This window comes from Bombus flavifrons, chromosome 10 (assembly GCF_040668555.2).
Source record: "Bombus flavifrons isolate JBK064 chromosome 10, iyBomFlav1_principal, whole genome shotgun sequence".
Lineage (NCBI taxonomy): Eukaryota > Metazoa > Arthropoda > Insecta > Hymenoptera > Apidae > Bombus > Bombus flavifrons.
This window is the reverse complement of record NC_138451.1, coordinates 13,484,595-13,503,871: the sequence shown is the minus strand read 5'-3', so window position 1 is coordinate 13,503,871 and position 19,277 is coordinate 13,484,595. Positions and strand designations below refer to the sequence as shown.

Sequence of the window (19,277 nt, the reverse complement as noted above, 5' to 3'; positions counted from 1 at the left end):
GACAAAATGCCGTTGATCTCGCGTTGGCTGGTTTGATCCAACTACGATTACCGATATAATCTTTGCGCAGAATCGCTACGGTTTGATTACATTAGTTATTACGTTGACAAAGCCGCTCCCTTATTCCTGACGCACCGATTCACCTAGAGACAGATCAAGGGTTTAAAGTGCTCAATGCGACAGGCTGTAATGAACTATTTCGAGTGGAAATTAGATTGGCTCGATGCTAAATGGAACGCGACGTAATTGCGTTAGCAGCGATAAATATTAAGCGACGGGTTTCGCGTCGACCTCGCCGACCGACCGAATGCGTGAAGGCCCACGAAATTATTGAAGAACCTAGCTGGACGCGGTGACGCGTGAATTACGTTCCGCTAACCGGCAGAACTTTGTAATAGCTTCGTGTTAACGACAATTGCGTTGTTGATATTGATCTTTTACATTTTGCGTGGTAGTTTTCAACGATAGACATGGGAGGAAATGATACACTGCCCCTTAAGAATACGCGTTCACGTTGATTATTTTCGAAGAAATGTAATTTAATTACGAAATTACGGATAGAAAGACACAGGACGAATTGATCGTTTAGTGGAACTGTCGTGCCATATTATGACACGATAAAGCTTAGTCTTATAAGTTAATATTCAATAAACAGACGAGGAGATAAAGAAGGTTCTTTCGACTTGACGGGCCATGATGATCGATCGTAGCGGTAGTATTTTTAATATTGAAACAAATATCGACGAATTAAACGAGTATACTCAAGAAACAAACATTATGCTCTCAGGTGCCTATTATAAAGTTTATTAAAAGGACATACGAAATGTTTGTTGTTGAACAGATTTCCGGCAGTGTAGTTTCCACCTACTCTACTATATGTACCTCACAACTTTGATAAACAAAACTTTGCTAGAGACTAGGATCTAGGGATTGCATACTTATTAGGGACACAGCGCTTGCTACGTAGCCAGTTTATTATACCTCGATCACTATTGCGGGTGAAAAAGCAATATCTTTAAAAGCGAACGTTACCAGCAAGAATGAGAAAGTCCAGTAACGAGGAACAAAGTTTCCAAAGTTTGTAATCCTCGTTTAACAACGAATGCTATAGAGTAACGTGCAGTATTTTTAAATATTCTTCCCCTACGAAGTAGCATACAGTTTTATAAAACATAACTCGCGCGATATTTATTTGTGAAATATTTGAAATATTATCTATTTTGATGATCTAAATTTTGGATACAGAAAATTGAATCGAATTTCAGTTAGTTATTATATTCAGGTATTATATATTTTTATGGAATCTTGTAGCAATCTTGTATTGATAAACGCAGAGACAAACGATGCTCGATATTTATTTGTTTGTAGAAATTTATTTATTTGTGGAAACGTCAACTCCATAATATCCAGTTAAGAAAATATAGAAAAAATAAAATCACCAACAACAGTGACAAAATATACCGTTAGTAAAACAATCTACCTTTCAATGTTTCACTGAAAATACCGAATGTGCAGGTTATTCCATAAAATTGAAATTTCATCAGGTATACGAAACTTTAAAAATAATAGAAAAAATAATCCTTGATACGCTAAGAAACATTGGTACCCTTAACTGTCTTTAAATGACAAAGAAGACATGAAAAAGAAGATGGTAAACGAATATTTTCGTCCAGTTGCGTAGTTAGAGTAAACAATTAGTCTTATTAATTTAGTTGAATTAGTTCTACTTCTGGGATGAAAAATCACATCGAAAGAATAGGAACAATGCGCATAGACGAACGAGGGATTGGATATATGAATGGGCCATTTCGTTCGTTTTGTGAATAGTGATGGGAGAGTAAAATCGATGGTCTGATTCGAATTATTACCGATAAATAATAGAGCATAAACGCAGGAAATATATAAACTCTCGTTTATTAGGGGGATCGGTCTTTATGCACAGATATTTTCTTTTTATTCGGCTGTTCGAATTATTAACCGATATCGGGAGCATTATTTGTCTTGGCGTGTACGGCTCTTCTATGCTATTTTACGCCATTACGCAAAGACAATGTGGCAATAAACTATCAGATAATTAAAATTTATCGTTACTGTTATGCGCGTTATGTGACCGTTAAAAATGCCTTCTTTAATTTCGCAAGCACAATTCTTCATCGAATATCCGATAAACTAGGGCCATCACATCATATCGTATCATAGACGTTCACAATTAAATTGAATTATCGAGATAATCCGCTTTGAGTACCTTCTAAAACTTATCATACTTCGATGCTGAAAGGATTCCTATATCTCGGTTAATGTACTAATGGAGAAGAGATTAGGATGTACCTACTAATTGAATCGAGCATCAAGAACATCCATGAAGAGTACAGTAATATTTTTGCTGAATATTCAATTTATACAATGGCTTAAAACCTGCATCTTGCGTTTTATTCGTATTCCATTTATGCATCGTCATGCGGATGTTACTCATTGCCAAATGGGTACAGATACTTCGTATTATTGGAATATTAAAATATTGAAATTTAAGCGAATTCTTTGATTCTTTTGGTACTAGGTATAGTTAATTCATGGTACAGGCGATCGTCAACTTGAGCCGCTATAACTGGTGCTATAGTCGTAGCTCGCATTCGTCGACTATTTCTACTGAATAGCCTTTGTTTTCACTACGTCATCAATTATCGTTTGGCTATTGTGGCGGTGAAAGTCAGACAATATAAAATTAGTGGTATTTTTCCTTGCGTAGTGAGTGCTTGGTATTGCTATTACAATTTCCATTAAACATAATTAATTACGACCATTACACAAGTACAATGAGTTATAATTTATATATGTAGGCGCAATTAATGTAATTAATGTTAAACGGTCCTTCTCTTTTCGATTATACGCGCGAAATAAATTGTAATGTTGCTGTTGGCGATAGAATTTTTCGTACATAAACGGATACATGAACGGAGCATACAAAAGCTGCCTTAAAAAAAAAAAAGGACTTCGGCATCGTTTCAACAATTCAATTTCTTAATTAAATAATCGTTAATACAGGCTCGCGCACGAACGATCCAAACGTGGTTTTGGCTTTAATTAACACAAGGTACGACGCACTGGTCCAGAAAGTAACTGGTTGCGAGCGATGAAAAAATGTCGAGCCGCCCGAATCTTGCCTCCGAATGCAGCAAGAATTTTACAAACGTCCCTGACGATTTCAATTAGTCGTTGAGCTCTTGTGCGGCGCTTCGACTGTTCAAACGTTTGCCCGCTTTAATTAGTTCGGATTATCAAAGTTACCATTTCGCCTGACTTCGTTGGAGGCCGAGTCTCGCGACAGGTAGCTCGTTGACCCAGAAACGACGCACTTTCAGCTACGTCCCGAATCTGAGTCACGACCGATTAAAATCCACTCGAGTCGGTAGCGCGCTTTCAATTGTCCAAATGCGATTCGATCGGCCGTACAGAGGCGAACTGAAAATTCCGAAAATCCCGGCTTCTCAAGAATCTCCTTCCTCGAGTATCTCGAACATCAACGATAGCGCAAGAGTGTCGCTAATCGGTAAAGTGCTCCCCTTTGTATCGACCAGCTCTTTCTTTTGGAGATAAAGCCTCGGCGGTGCGACAGCATTTCGCTTTCACAATGAAAAGTCGCCGAGCAGGGTGGAAGCTGGTCTCATGAATCCGGTCGACACGTCGACAAACGTATCGACGCGAGAGCCTGCTCGCCGTGAAGAAAAAGAAGAGCGAGAAAAAGAGCCTGGAAGAGTGGAGAGCGTTCGAGAACAGACAACAAGAAAAGATCGTGGAAAACGGAAGGTAGCCGCAACGCGTTCGGCGGCGCGAACCTCCAAACGCAGAAGTGTCTCTCGACCCTCTCGACCTGCTCAACCCTCTTGAAACGTGCAACTTGGACCGTAGATCGTTTTTGCCTCGCGAGAAATGGCGAGCGATTTCGGTCGAAGAAGGAACGGCGCGGCGTCATTCGGTAATGGAGTTAATATTTTAGCAGTGAGACACGAGGGAGGGGACTGGGCCGCATTACGACGCCGTTTACCTCGAGAACGCGACCACCCCCGAGACTTCTTCGACCCTCGAGGGGAAATGACTAAAGAACTTCCTCGAGGAACTGGCTAGGGGGTCGCTCAGGGAACAACAGTCGCATACATTTTACGTCTGTTTCCATGACAAACGTTACGCGGAATTCTCTGACACTCGGCAGAACGAGCCGCGAGAAAAACAAAGTGCCTTTTCCTCTATCCTATTCCTTCGCCCACGAATTCTCCTTTCCTTTCCCTCGCGAAACCCACGTGTTCCGGAAGACGAGGCGGGAACGGGACAACTGTTTGCGAATCCAGCCTGGCACGTACGTCAACCCTTATTTCTTTCCGGGAAGATGCGACAACACGCCGGTGGTTCAGACTTCGCCTCCGACTTTCACAATTTCGACGATCCGTTTTGCCATCGTCGTTGTCAGCTGGCGTCTCTCCGCGATCGATTTACGTCGACAGCCATGATAAATCAGCCCCGATGAATATTATCCGACATCTACTATATGTATGCCATACATGCTGTGCGCGTAAATCTTCAATGGAATGAGAATCGTTTCTTAGTTCCTATTCTACCGCAATTTGAAGAGATTGGCATATCCTGAGATGGTTCTAGTTACGTATGCAAATAGTTTCTACTGTAATAACTCAAACGAGATTCGAAGCAATCGATTCAACTTATACGAGTCCAAATGAAAAAAGTTTCTAGTTGTCGATTTCTAAGTTAAGTTGTATAAACAATCACGCGATTGATTGTAATTTTGGTTGGTCTGCATAGACCGTGAACGTAAATTGGACATGAAAAGACTGATCAATCTCGTACGATAAAAGAGAACTTCGATCAACCTCGGTCAATTTAATGCACCTTCGATTAATCTTTGTAACATTAGCAACCGATATTAATCGATAAATCAATATTGTCAATTCACTTCTCATCTACGCAAATTGAATTTAAAGTGATCGTTTACAGGTTTGCGCGCTAAGTATATCGACGATAATGCTGCAAGCTTGTTAGAGTTGTACTTGTACAGTTGAAGAGAACGTGCCTGCCAACTTCATTATCTTTTTTTACTATTAATTTACTACCGGCGTACGGTCTGCAATAACATAAAATGTAAAGTATTTACTTTAAAGTACGAGGTATTTTAATTTTTAATGTTTATGAAATCTAGCGACGTTAGATAAATGGAACTAACTTAATTTTATTGACCACGGCTTTTTAAATGGTAAACCGAAGCCACACTCTACTTATACATTCATTATTTTTACAGTGAATCAATTTTAACTGGAAAGCTCGTAAAAACACTGTGAAAATTGGCTAGCTGATATGAAAATTAAACATAAACACGCATTGTCCTTCGATCTGTATTTTTTCCGTTAAAATGGTAGCACGAAACATTATCATTTACATGAACATAATTCATTTATGCGAAAAAATACATTTGTTCATATATATATATACATATATATACATATAAATTTACACGAATATTTGGTGGATGTACGTGACAAAATATCGGTTTCAGGTTAAAGCAAGCTTTTAACCCTTTGAGTGTTTAATCCGTATGTCGCCGCACGTCGTATGAGCAACCTGATATGCTTGAAATAAATACTTTACGTCGTAAAAGAGATTCAGGTATTAAAATGCATTATAACATGCACAAGTAAATAAATGAAATTTTTGGAAACAAATACATTCTTCGATATTCTTAATTTACATGCTGTAAATTTAACGCAAAGCTGTTTTATTGAAATTTTACTAGCTACTCAAATGATATAAAGAAACCAATTCTAGATTTTTCAGAATTGTTAAAATAAAACAAATTTCACGAACTAAAAAGTTTCCAACGATACGAATGATTTACAAGGGAAGATTGCCAGGCCGCAAATTAAAAATAACATTATGGAACTTTGGGAATACGTATATAGTACATAATATTCTTTCGCTGCCCGAATTCACTCGAAGAGTGAAAATTCGGCTATTTTCCGATTTTGCGTTATAACTCGCAATAAGATTGACTTTAAACATTTTTTTTACCAAATAATATATTCCTAATTAAAAGAACTAACTTTTGTGTGAAAACTTTTTTTCTATCTCTTACAGTTTGCGAGTTATAACAGAAAATTCATCCGCTTCGGGTGTATCTGGGCAGCAAAAAATAATTGCGTAATATACACCTATACATTCTGCACATATTTCCAGTTTCATAATTTTTTGAATTTACGAATTGTGGTTCGTCCATTGTTAGATAACGCTGCGAGAGAAAAAGTGCACAAATGGAATATGATATTTTGCAAGAATTAAACGTTACGGTTTAGTATATTTTAATGTATTGCTGCTCCAGGACGAAATATATAAAATTCGCCTGATTCAACACGCTAATAAACCAATTCGCATGAAACCAATATTCATCGGTACGTAAAAGCTTTGATTCTACGACGAAGGTTGCTTTCGTGACTTTCTATTTCTCAATGACCATTTAGATTAAGATATGAAATAGGTGGCTGCGAGGAAATAGCCATACCGGTAGCAAAAGGATTTCGGTTGTCGTAATATTTCGCTTTTAATGTGGACCGTTACAGGAGGGGCGAGTTATAAAGTAAAAAGGCTCGTTCGTCTGTTCCGCCCGGTTTGTTCTGGACGCGCCGTGGCTACGAACGCTTGCAGCGATGATCTCGCCGATTCGTTTTATCACCCGTGATTCGTGACGCGAGATTTTAAGATGTATGATTGCAATTTGTTCCTGCCATTTGTTCGTGTGAGAAAGGAAGGTTTCGTTCGATTCGTTTTACAAACTGCGGTTGAAAATTGTTTAAAAAATTCAGACGTCAATTTATAAGCAAATATATCGTAAACTTAAAGTTTAGAAAGTTAATTAACAAGGATTCTCTTGTGTAACGAAAACGTTGGACATTTGTTAAATAAATACCACACATTTTAATTCTCACGTTTCTTTAAATTATTCAGAAATTATTCCAATTCGACGTGATTCGGCATGTTAACTAATATCTTGAAAATTGTACGTACGAAACGGTTGCCATTATGAAAACAAAAATCTGAATGATCGTGAGACAAATTAAAGATCGCTACTGCGCTGAAAATACGAACGAACGTTCGTAACTAAACGTGCTACGAATCCAAACTCTGCACAGGTAATGAAAGCTATTTCAACACAGCACCATCTGTTTTCTTCTCGTTCTGCCGTTGGCTGCTAGTTACCGGGTTACTTATCCTGTTCAAACATGGAAATCCTGGCAAGCTTTAAACGTTGGCCGTCAATCGGTGTAACGATTGCAGAAGGAACGGATCGTTTTCTATATCAGAAATTATAAAATAAGGATTGGCCTATGACAAATTACCTCTTTGTTAAATTCAAAGACAAAAGAATATATCAACTGAACAAATATAATTGCACAAATAAATTTTCCTTCGAGATTAGCCTCGAGAAACGATTATTGCGAATTAACGAAGATATCAAGAGATACTTGCATATAACGTAGAAAAATATCAATTTTATGAGAAGATTTCCATTTTTTGGCGAAGATAACCGCTCTTTCGGAACATAATTTTAAAAAATGGTTCTTTATTCCTTAGTATAAGCTTCAAAAGTAGATGCAAAATTTCAACTAATTTTAGTTAGGATTCTTGAGTGGTAACCCGATTAAGCTTTTAGGCTGGGTATAAAATCCTTTCTACGTAATACAGAGAATCTTAAAACGTGAATAATACTTTCGTGAAAAATTCCTGATCGTCGAGTTAAGTTAATAAAGCTTGAAATAAGAGTAGTAATAAGCAAAATAATAAGAACAATAAGATACCGCTCACGAGGTAAGCTGAATATTTACATCGTGTATCAAATAAATTTCTTATTATAATCTTCAGGAGACCACAAGAATCTTTAAATTAATTATAAACTTCCGTTCATCAGTTACAAAATTCATAATCACCTTCTATCTTAAAGAAGAGTTTAGTAAAAAGCGCAATGGAAGAAGAAAGCCGCAGGAAACGAATAAAAAAATAGTCAGTGGTTTTATTAATTATTCATCAGGCGTCAAATAGAAGCATTCAGAGTACGAATTTAATCGTATAACCGATTCGACGTGAAAATGGAATAAAATTGCATAACAGGTAATTGTTACTTAAAAATGGTTATCTATATCGATAATTCCTGCATATATCCTTGGCATTGTTCTGGCTTAAACATTTTTCTTCAAAATAGAAAATTACAAAATCATACTCTAAGAACGTTCGATTTTGTTAAACAACTAATCGTTGATTTCGCAAAGATCTTCACAGAGACGCAAAGTTTTATCTCAAGTGCGTCTTCCTACCTTTTTATTTTTTCTTTCCTAAAACCCCACCTTAAAGCTGATGTCGTTCATTCGGAATGCAAGAAACGAGACCGACTAGATAGCGGCGAATAGCAACGAAGCAAATTGTTAACCAGCCGCTATATTTATGCATTTATTTATTAACCAAGTTTTATTTGTCCCTCGGGCGAAATAACGGGCGGCGAAAACAAGTGACGCTGTAGAGCGACAACTCACGGCCTGCCACCGCCAATTGCGACGATTCGTTTTATCCTGCGACGTCCTCGATCCGTCTACGTCGTACGTCAAGGCATGATAAATCAGTGTCGCGTTGATGGCGAGCATCGCGCGGCTGATAGGCAACCGTACCACGTCGTTTCTCCGTTGTCGATTCGCAGTAGTCGCGAAACCCTTTCTCGTCCCTCACTTTTTACCATTTCTTCCTCTGTCGTTTGTCCTATCCTCTATTTCTCTCCCTCTTTCGTTGGTTCGCATATGTTCGCATTCGTCTTCTTGCCTCTTCTCTCGCCTCTGCCCCACGCCACACCATTTCATCTTAGCGATAAAATTGGAAATACGCGGCAAAGCTATTATCGCGGCGGATGATTAGACCGAATACCATACGCCAAAAGTAAATTGACAGAATGCGAACAATCTGTCGATGAAAAGTGGACCGGCGAAATTGAAGGAGAGCAGATGCAAATGAAATTGTTCGTTGTTTCGTTTCAAACTGCAGCTGCAATCGATTACGACAGACTTGAATCATGTTACACTTTATTTTGAACAGCCATTCGACGAACGTATAGTATAGTATTTATTTTTAACGCAATTTTCCATTATTTCCAAAACGTTTCTAAATTGCAGTAGTTGGATTCATCTTCCAATTTTGGAACAAATCTTGCAACTTGCATACCCAAAATATACGGGTATATTATTATTTAGTTCCTCTATCATATACTTACAAATATATATACACAAATGTAAGAGATTTAAGGATTTACATTTGCCGATTTACCGAGATTATGTTGTGATTATTTATATAGAATATAGGAATAGTTTATTATATACATTATGGTTTATCGGTAGGTTTGAGGCAACCTTCGATCATGTTTTCGTCGAATTTTACCGAATTCGACCATTCGAATTCAACCAGTGAATACTTAATAGCTACTTAATAAATCCGTAAAGCAAGGAAGAAAGTTCTTGTTTCAGTCCTCCGAGATGTTTCTGTGCTCATTTCAGTACAATACGTGAATAACGATAAAGCACCTTGGTCTTACGTCGGATCTAGACGCGTTCTTCTCACGTCGTCGCTGCCGATTTATGTCAGCACTGTGGAAATAGTCGGTCGACTCGTCGCCGATATCTGGCGATCAATCTTTATCGCATACCGATGTCGATACCATATCAAGAACTATTTCAGACAATGCTTTAGACGTGAGTTCGATCACAATTCGAATCCAATGTTTCTTGATCGACTTCGACTCAAGGGAATGAAGTCGGAAGAGAAGAAGAGCGACGAAGAAATACGAAGAGACTGCGACCAATTGCGAGATTTAAGCAAACGTTAATTCTCGAGCAATCAGGCTGGTTGAATCGAATCGGCTGGTTCGAACGGTTGACAGCCGATGAAAAACTATAGTAATTCACTGCATTCTCATTTGCTTAATTGAAACCGCGAATCTGACTGGCACGTTTTGCGTCGGCGTTAATCTGGATAAAAAGTAAGAAATGGTCGCATGGCAAGCTCTTTTATGTACACGCGTATATAATTCGTCGGCATGAAACGATGAAACGCAGTAAAAGGCGCGTTTTTCTTAAACGATCTCGATAACAAGCGCGCCTGAAATCCTTGCTCTCCCTTTACTGCTCTCTAATTAATTATTTCCATTATTCTTATCAAGACGCGTCGACTGGTTGATTAAATCTCGCGTTTCCAGACGCTTTAAGAAGATAATATCACGGAATGGAATGGGTCGAAAGAGCCACACAATGAGAAGCATCGTGACGCTGTATCATTTTTTATGCTACTTAACCGTTTCACCTGTCGGATACATCGATCATTTAATTAGAGTTTGGGTTTTACATCGAGGAAGTTGCTTCAGGTTTGTGTGATTCGAACAATCCCCTTATTTTCTCAGTTATATAAATCATCTGATACAATTAATTGGGTGCTAATAGAAAAAACATCGAAATGTCGTATCTTTACTGTACTATCAGCAATTCGTTATGTATCGGTAGCTATCGTATATACGATAGAGCGTATTCCATTACACAAATACCTTAATAATAACACGTTCTAACAATTCGAGCAGAATATCTGACAAATGTTTATCTATTATAAATATATACTATTGTTATACGACGTCGTATGTTGTGTTTTTCATAATTGAAGAAGAACTGATTGAGACAAAAATCTTGATCTTATTAAGTAAGTAGAATTACTTTAGTCTTCGATATTGTCAGAATCATAAAGTTCAGTATATTTGTACATATTTAGTATTTGTGACATGATAAAGAAGGGCAACGCTTAAAAGTATCGTGTCGTCGTTAACAAATAAACTTTGTATGTTTCACATTTAGAAAAGTACATTACAGCGTAAGTTATATACGTTCCAATACAATTTCTATTGGGTTTTAAACAATTTCTATAAGCAGTGCAAATTCAACTTGCCTGTTTCGCAAACAAAGAGATCCATTCAAATAAAATTACACTATTCATTTTAACTTCGTTCCTGTTCCACCTTCTCAAGATAGCTCAGCTCGCTCGTAATAATGAAATCAGGGATACGAGCAGCCTTTTGACAAGCGATCTTCATAATTAACGAAATTTCCGCGGCGTTAGAGCTAAAGGTAAATTTAAACAAGTAGTCGCTTGTAATAAAAAGCGGCGAGCCCCAGGATTAATCCAAAAAGAAAGTTCGAAAGTTCGCGTAGAACTTTAGCGGGCCATGAAGCGCAATTCTTTTTTTCCGTCATTCTTTTTGCGAATCGCACATAAGCGTGCACGCGTTTAGTTGTCTCGTTAGGGAACGTAGTGGCATTAAAGGCAACCGTTCTTTTTTATGACCGACATCGACCGTCGTTGCTCGAAAGGACCTCACTGTCGGGAAATCTGCTCGCTAGATACAGAATTATTTGAAAAGGGAACGCCGGCGAAACTTTTGACCAAACCCGAAACGGAACGTTCACAAAAGCTGCGTAACGCGGCGCGAATGGAAATAAAACGCGAGAGACAACGTAAAGTTTTCTCGCGTTACATGTTTGAAAAATCTTAGTCCACCGTAATCCCGACTCGACGCTGGGAAAATTCTGTTTTGCAAACAGGCTGAAACATCTATGCTGCTGTGCCTAAGATTCAGTAATGAAAACTTCGCTCTTTAATTATTCCCCCTTTTCCCTAACGAATGGCTGACGAATGACGAAACTTGAAAAGCAAAAATTATTTCTGCTTTTTAACATTTCTTCCGTCAGAACTATTTCAATTTTTTTATATTAATTCTAGAGTATGACCAAAGAAGATATTATGGTAAGGAAAATTACGTATTTCTAGCATGTCAAAGTTAAAAATATCGCAGGTATTTCTTAATGGTTTCAATTATTCGGAAGAAGCGATAATTTTAAATTTTTCGAACTTTTTGTTCTATTTAATTCCTATATATCCAACTTAATTCACACTGATGCCTGTTATTTATATGAACAAGTTTCTTACTCTATTTGATTTATTTTAAATAAAAATCACAAATTGCGTTTCATTGCATTTTGAACGTAAATGATAAAACGATAAATTCCTGAATTTAAATTAAAGTTGTCAGGGGAAAGTTTATATTTCGAAATACACGTTTGGCCTCAACACTCTTTGTGGGGCTTTTATGTATCGAGATCGAGAGACCTTACATTTAGTGAAACGATTCGTTCACCAAAACTATTTGTCTAATGGAGCTTGAAATCTAGACGAATATCATTTTTAAACAATAAATTTCCCTAAATAAGATAAAATTAGTCGTCAATATTTTATTGCTTTTCTAATATTATTATTGAAATTAAGGAGGATAAGAACCGAGGTATTACATATGGCATATAAATAATTTAGAACATTATTGTTTGCATAACCTGAAAATTAAAATCTATATGAGTTTAGTTGATCGAACTAAAAGTAAACAGTAACGCTTTTGTACGTTTTTGTCTACATACAATGCAATTTTAATGTATTCCACGTTCTAAAAATATTTATTTCATTGTCCTATATTTCACTCCTTTTTAAGCACGTATTATTTATAATGAAAAGTATCATACATTCTCTTGTTGACATGGAATTTTCATTTAAAGCATGCAATGTAAATGCAACTCTCTTATATAAGAGGAATGTTTTAAAACTGTAAGCTTCTAAAATCCTGAGAATTTCATGTATGCTTTTTTACACAGTTAAACTTCTCCAACCTGTTTATAAACTTATCGATTTCACACGGATTCTGTTAGACTAGATCGCCAATAAAATGTTCTTGTTCAAATGTATTGAACGTATATACGTGCTATGATACTATCCGATATATTAACGACATTAACTCATAGTTTCAAACGCTATCAATATTTCTAGCAATTGACTCGAGCAATTGACTTGGTTAAAAAAATAACGTGGAAAGGGCAGGTCCGCAAAGCCGAGGCTCTCAATCCTTCTCGCAATTTGCTTCTAGCCATCAAACCGCAAGCCATGGTACAAAGTGTTTCTAAAAACTTCCTTTCTGTTAGCATTTACCAGTGAGCAAAGCTGCGCAACCACGGACCGCCATTTTCACTCCGTAACAATCTCGTCAGCAAGAAGGTCTGTAGATTTTTGTCCATTACTACAGCGTCCTGATCTTGCAAACCACGATACGTCTACAGAGCGATCAGCTCGAGGCACTTTGTCTCTCGAGCCACGAACCTTCATTCTCCTCTCCGTTAAGCGTACCAACGAGCTTTTCACGCGCGGCAGCGTACCGGTACTCTAAGGATAGAGTAGTTACGGTTCTTCGTGAATTTCGAAGCGCTTTCGAGATAATGCCAGCGTACCGGAGCGGCACATTTAGTCGAAGACAAAAACGAAGCAAGAGGGTAATTTCATTGATGGCGATCAATGCCAGAGGACGCGGACAAAAATGATGGCGCGGCCGTTGCATAGGGATCTAGAAAGTAAGTGTACAGCCGTAGCAGGCGGCGTTAACGAGTGGCATCGCTCAGCTGGAGCTTAAACCCTCGTTAGGAAGCTAACAACCGACCATATGTCTTGTAAATCGCTGGTCCACGTGAAGCAGCGCGCTCGAATCTACGAATTTATGCGGTCGTCGAACGCGGCCAATCCAAACGATCGACCGGAGAACGAGCTTTCGAACAAACAAAAACGCAACGTCCCTAGCTGCAAATAGCTCGACCGTGCGGCGACAAACCGCGCCTGAGTCGCACGTTGCTTGGACGCATTGCGCGCGACAACCTTTTCAGTTTCGATCGAAAACTTTCTGTTCCTCCAAGTTTTTTAGAAAGAAAACCAGTACTAGGTTGGTCGCTGAGGCTAGAAAACGGAACGACCGCCGCTCGATTTTCAATTATCGTAGCCCCGTTTGCGATTTAAACGATGCGATGGTCCCCTAGACTGTTATGGGGGCTTGTTCTTCACGATCGATCGCCGACCGATTCTCCACTCGTTGGAAATCGAGTTTGGATTAAGCTTCGACGACGTCCTCTATTCCTAGTACTCCTTGTACGGAAGCATCGTTTTCCGCGTTCCGATAACGCCCGTGAAACGACAAGTCGTAATCTCATTTATCGTGGACCTCTCTAAAGAACAGACAGAAAACGAAAGAGAGAAAGGAAATGGAAGCGAGAGAAAAGGTCAAAGATCATCCCTTTTAGTTCGGACAACGCGCATTTCCAACATAAGAAATCTCACCAGAAGTTTTCATGCGTTCTGCGTAGGAAACTGTTACATCAACTCGATCGCGACACCTCATACTACTTTGGCTACGAATGCTCTATTTTCGCGTAGAATGACAAATCTCTTGAATCTTCTTCGACACACTGGCTCAAGCATGTAGAGAATAATTTTTCTCCAGCCTTGAGATTTAAATTGCACTCGAAACTGTGCTCGAGCAGCTCTTAAAAGTCTTGTTACCTTACAATGATGTAACACCCTGACTCCCTCTGTCTCGACTTGTTCGCTCCTCTTACTACATCGTTATGTCACGTTTGATATTCAAGTACATTCTTTTGTATTTTATCGATAAAACGAAACGGCTAAGATACAGGGCGATTTGATGTATAATTTGATGATAAAAGAATTACTACACAAGATACTCGATACTTTAACATTAAATAAGGTCTTTAACTTTAATAAGGTTATTTTGTAAATAAATAGTGCATGAAGTATGTCCCATGACATTTTTTCGCAACACTAATTTCAAACACGGTGAAAGTGATTAGTTATTTTTGCAATTTGCATAACAGAATTAGATGATGCTACGCATACATCGACCAAGAACTACGTATTACTATTACTACTACTAATACTAAAAATGAGCATAGTAACAAAGTAGTAACAAGATTGACATCTCATACTGTGAATGATCCAGAGAATAGGAAACTATTTGTAGTTGCTCGCTTTTATGACAAAATGCTGAGCACGCAAACAATATGACTACTTAAATGAAGTCCTCGTAATGAGCATGATAAGCCTTAAACCCGAAAATCCTAAAAGATGTTTAACATATCTATGTTATAACGGGTCATTCCTAGATGTACCATTTCCTCGTTTCACTTCTCTTTTGGTGATTCTATTTTTTACTTTACTATAATAGTTTTATAAATTAATGACTAAAACAAACTCTTGAATAAAAAATACTTAAGTAAAAAAAGTCAAGAATAAATGTACTTATTGAAAAAGAGGATAAAATCCAATGCAAATAATATGAAATTGAACGAATAATAATTGATTCCAAATGAAATATTTAATAGAAATATTCTCAGGCAATCCCTTCATCAAAACATATTCTTTGAGAACAAAGAAGTAGCGAGATTTGCCTGTCGCGAGGTGTTTTCTTGCACGTGAAATTTGATATCCTTGGACGGATAAAATTGAACTCGGGATCAATCACAACGGGACGTGTACTATGCTCGCCAAAAATTCTATGTAATACAGCCAGCCCTCAGTGTCGATTCGGACCTTCCATCCTACGACATGATTGAGTGACCAAAAGAACAAAAATGCATTATGCAAATGCAAATGACTCACCATTAAACGCCAAGAACGTTATCATCGATGTTGTTGTGGTTCAGGAGAAGTCATTACGAAGACCGCCAGTAAATAGGAATCACCGAATTCCACGCAAGAGACCAAGACTGGAAGAAATCTGTAACAAAGCATAGAATATTACGATTTGTTCATAAAGACAACATTAATTCTTTAAAATGTGTGAAATAACAAAAGATTGACGTCGATTAAACGAAGAAAGAGGAGTAAAAACTTTAACAGAACATGTTAAATATTATAATTTGTTCTTAACATCATACTGTTGATTGTTTAAAAAATTTAGGATAATGAGAAATAGAACTCTTCGAACTTGACAATAAGAACTGAAATTCTCATAAAGATTAGTTACTATAAAGATTGGAATTCTGATATAAAAAGTAAAAACTTAGAAATGACTTTAATGACGTCTAAACCAAGTTAAATATCTCTTTATTCAATTAATATACTTAAATATTATTATAGACAGTAAAATATTTCTTAATATCGGGAAATGCCTATGAATATTCCGTAATATAATTGATCTGTAAAAATTGCACTATGAATGTTTCATCATTAGAGATGTACAGAGAGACATGTACTTCGAAATAATAAAATATGGCGTGCTTTCTTCGTCGGTTAAACACAGCTGCGCAATACCAAAAAAATGCAATGCGCAGAACGTGTCTGTGATTATTGAAAAAAGTGACTAACAGCATTATTACTGGAGATTCGCGACATACATATGTAGTAAAATGTAAAAAGTATTTCAATATCTTATTCAAATATGCTTTCCATTATTTTAAAGTAAATTAAATATTACCATCCATAATCCAAATATCCATAAAAGGTGTCGGATTCATTATCAATCATGGCGTCCGTTTGAATTTCATGGCGTCCGTTTGAATTTCATGGCGTTCCTGTAATACCTCGAAGTACATACGAAGAAAACGTACGTTAATTAAATGAAGTTAACACTGGTGTATTTATGAGGTGAAAGAGTGATTATGAAAGTACATACTACGTAGTAGAAAGATCGGCACTAATCGTAAAGATACACGGACACACATCTAATCGCTTCGATTATCCACACTAGAATGACACCCCGCGCCGCGATTTACCAACGAACTTCGATTTGCAAGAAGTGGGGGCTCACCAGCAAGCCAAGAGTAAATAAACTGTGCTCAAGGATATATATGTTTTCACTAGGAAGCATATTCTGTACCTAATAAAGAAACGATAGGTCGGACTGAAACGTAAGATGAACGTTGAAAGTAAATACACATGAGATAATATGTATAATTTAGTCTGACGAAATTTATGCAGTTGAAACGTGAATATCTAAGCATAGAAATTTGATATAGGTAAGTGTCGTAATTTAATTAGATTAAATAAACATAATTAATAGGTAGAAATCATATTGGAACTTTATAGCATTTAATTTCCATTTAATATATAATATATGTAATATTAATATAAACATCATACAGCATTCTTTTTTAATATAACCTATAGAATAATCATGTACGTGTTTTGTTAAATGAAGATTTAGGATAGTCGGTAACAAGAAATTATAAATAATTGTGTTTAACTTTCAACAAATATGAGAATTTGGCCACATTTTGTCTAGAATTACTCTATATTCAAATGTACGCCTTAAATTATTAAAATAATCTAAATATTATACGCTAATATTTATCATCACTGAGACATTTTGCCAACAGAACTTTTATGAGATATTTCACACTCTTTTTATGTGTTTGTCAATTTTTTAAAAAATTAACTGCTTTTTTTTTCTACTGCTTTTATTCGCGATATTATATTACATCGTGTAAATGAGAATTTTCGCAAAATATGCAATATGTACATATGTACGTATTTCCACATTTATTTGGGTATAATATTTAGGTAATAGCAAATTTTGTTTTATTTGCGATACATTCTGCTATTTAAACAAAAAGCCAACCCCTACGTATTTTAGAATGCTATATAATGTTAACGTTTATTAAAATTGGTTCGTTACGCTTTATTTATTTTGAACAATAAGCAGAATGGCAGAATTTCAATAATTTTAACGTTGGAATTTCTTTTTGAATAAGAATAGAGTGTTAAAATAGTAATTATGTGTAACGAACATAGAATACCGTGTTCAAAAAATCATATTGTATCATATTAATCAACTCGATTTGTTTTGTAACTTTCGTTCTTATCTTTATATTTGAATAAAATACAACAAACATAAAATAAAATATAAAAAAAGACGAGCAATTCAATCATCTACGATTCTAGTTGTTAACAGTCACAGAATACAAATGTCATGTACTTCCCCCAAAATTTATTTCTTCAATTCATTTCTCCAATTCATTATTTCCTCTATATAGCAATGAAAGTTTTCTCGCAGTTATCGACAGTATTCCATACTGCTTTCTCGCCGTACATTTTCTCTTGTTCCGCTCGATTTCCGATCAAAAGATGTAGACAAGCGGGACTTTATTTAATGAATACAATGAACGTGGGTCCGGTGCTTCTTTTTCTTTCCTTCCTAACCTCATCCACTTCCCGTCATAATGAAAAGTTCCCTCATAAAGAAAGCATGTATTATGGCATGACTGCATTCAGGTACTCTTTAAATTTTCAGATAACCACCGAATGGCTCATAATCCAGCGGCATGTCGCGCCTATCGTTCCAAGCTCGAAAGATAAATAGAAGCACGGGGACCAGCACCGCCTCGAGGGCATTACGTCGCTCGTTCTCTTTCACGCGCAGGTTGGTATACCTCGAATTTGCATTGCCCAGACAACGGCAGTGCTGCTGTCTGTACCCAACGAAACTTCAAGCCTGCCAACATTTCTAGCTTCCGTTTCGACAGCGCGTCACTCTCTCGTTGAAAATGCGAATACTGGTGAAAAGGAAATGGGGAGAAAAAAAGAATTGGTTGCACCTAATATGTAAACCTGAATATACATAGTAATACAATGATTAATGAATTCTCGATTCGAAAGTTTTTTATTTGTTTAAATTTTATATAAGAAATGCGTTGTGCTGTTACAATATATTACATAGGAAAGTCTGTACAGACTATGGTTTTAATTTGTCGTGTTTTATTAGAGAAGTAAAGCTCGCGTGCTTCGACGGCAAGCTCGCACTTGTCCTTGCGTGCAAGTGTTTCGAGCTACGTTTTTAGCTAGATGTTCTGATCTTCTTTTCTTATGACGAAGGCGTACTTCGTAATTTTAATTACAACTATAATTACTCGTAGTGATATGAGATAACAAATATGATGGAGAGGTTGATACAATTGTATGGATACAAAGGAACTAATATTACTTCAGAGAAAAACTTATGACGACTAAAGCATTACCTGTGATGATTGATGACGATGCATAAAGCGATTTGATTATTATTAATGAGGTTATTAAATGTTTAAAAGAAATATTACTTAGTTACTATAAATTAGATTACTTAATTACAAAATAAGGTATCGATTTTAATATTATTAAAAATACATATTTTTCTGTTAGAAATCCTATATCTAACGAGGTAACGCTGATGTATCAATACCCACTTATCCATTTAGTGATAACTATATATTATTATGCATGATAACTGTGTTATACAAGTAGCTCGCTGTACTGAGAGATCGCAGTTCTGAACAAATCTATCGAGTTGTAAG

At 36.7% G+C, this 19,277-nt stretch overlaps 2 protein-coding genes and 1 long non-coding RNA gene across 3 annotated transcripts in view; 1 reads left to right on the top strand and 2 right to left on the bottom strand.

Moving 5' to 3' along the window:
• GstD1 (glutathione S-transferase D1) overlaps positions 1–15,727 on the bottom strand; it is a 110,800-nt gene extending 95,073 nt beyond the window's left edge. The window contains exon 1 of the mRNA XM_069122284.1: positions 15,610–15,727. Coding sequence (XP_068978385.1) covers positions 15,610–15,634 — 25 coding nt within the window. The 5' untranslated portion in view covers positions 15,635–15,727. The remainder of the gene's footprint in view (positions 1–15,609) is intronic.
• The window catches only part of LOC138184231 (glutathione S-transferase 1-1-like), a 152,589-nt gene that overhangs the window by 82,125 nt on the left and 51,187 nt on the right, over positions 1–19,277 (bottom strand). The window lies entirely within an intron of this gene.
• On the top strand, positions 16,501–18,820 carry LOC138184235 (uncharacterized). Its single transcript, XR_011174294.1, has 3 exons — positions 16,501–16,967; positions 18,242–18,370; positions 18,459–18,820. It is a non-coding gene; the product is annotated as an uncharacterized LOC138184235 (long non-coding RNA).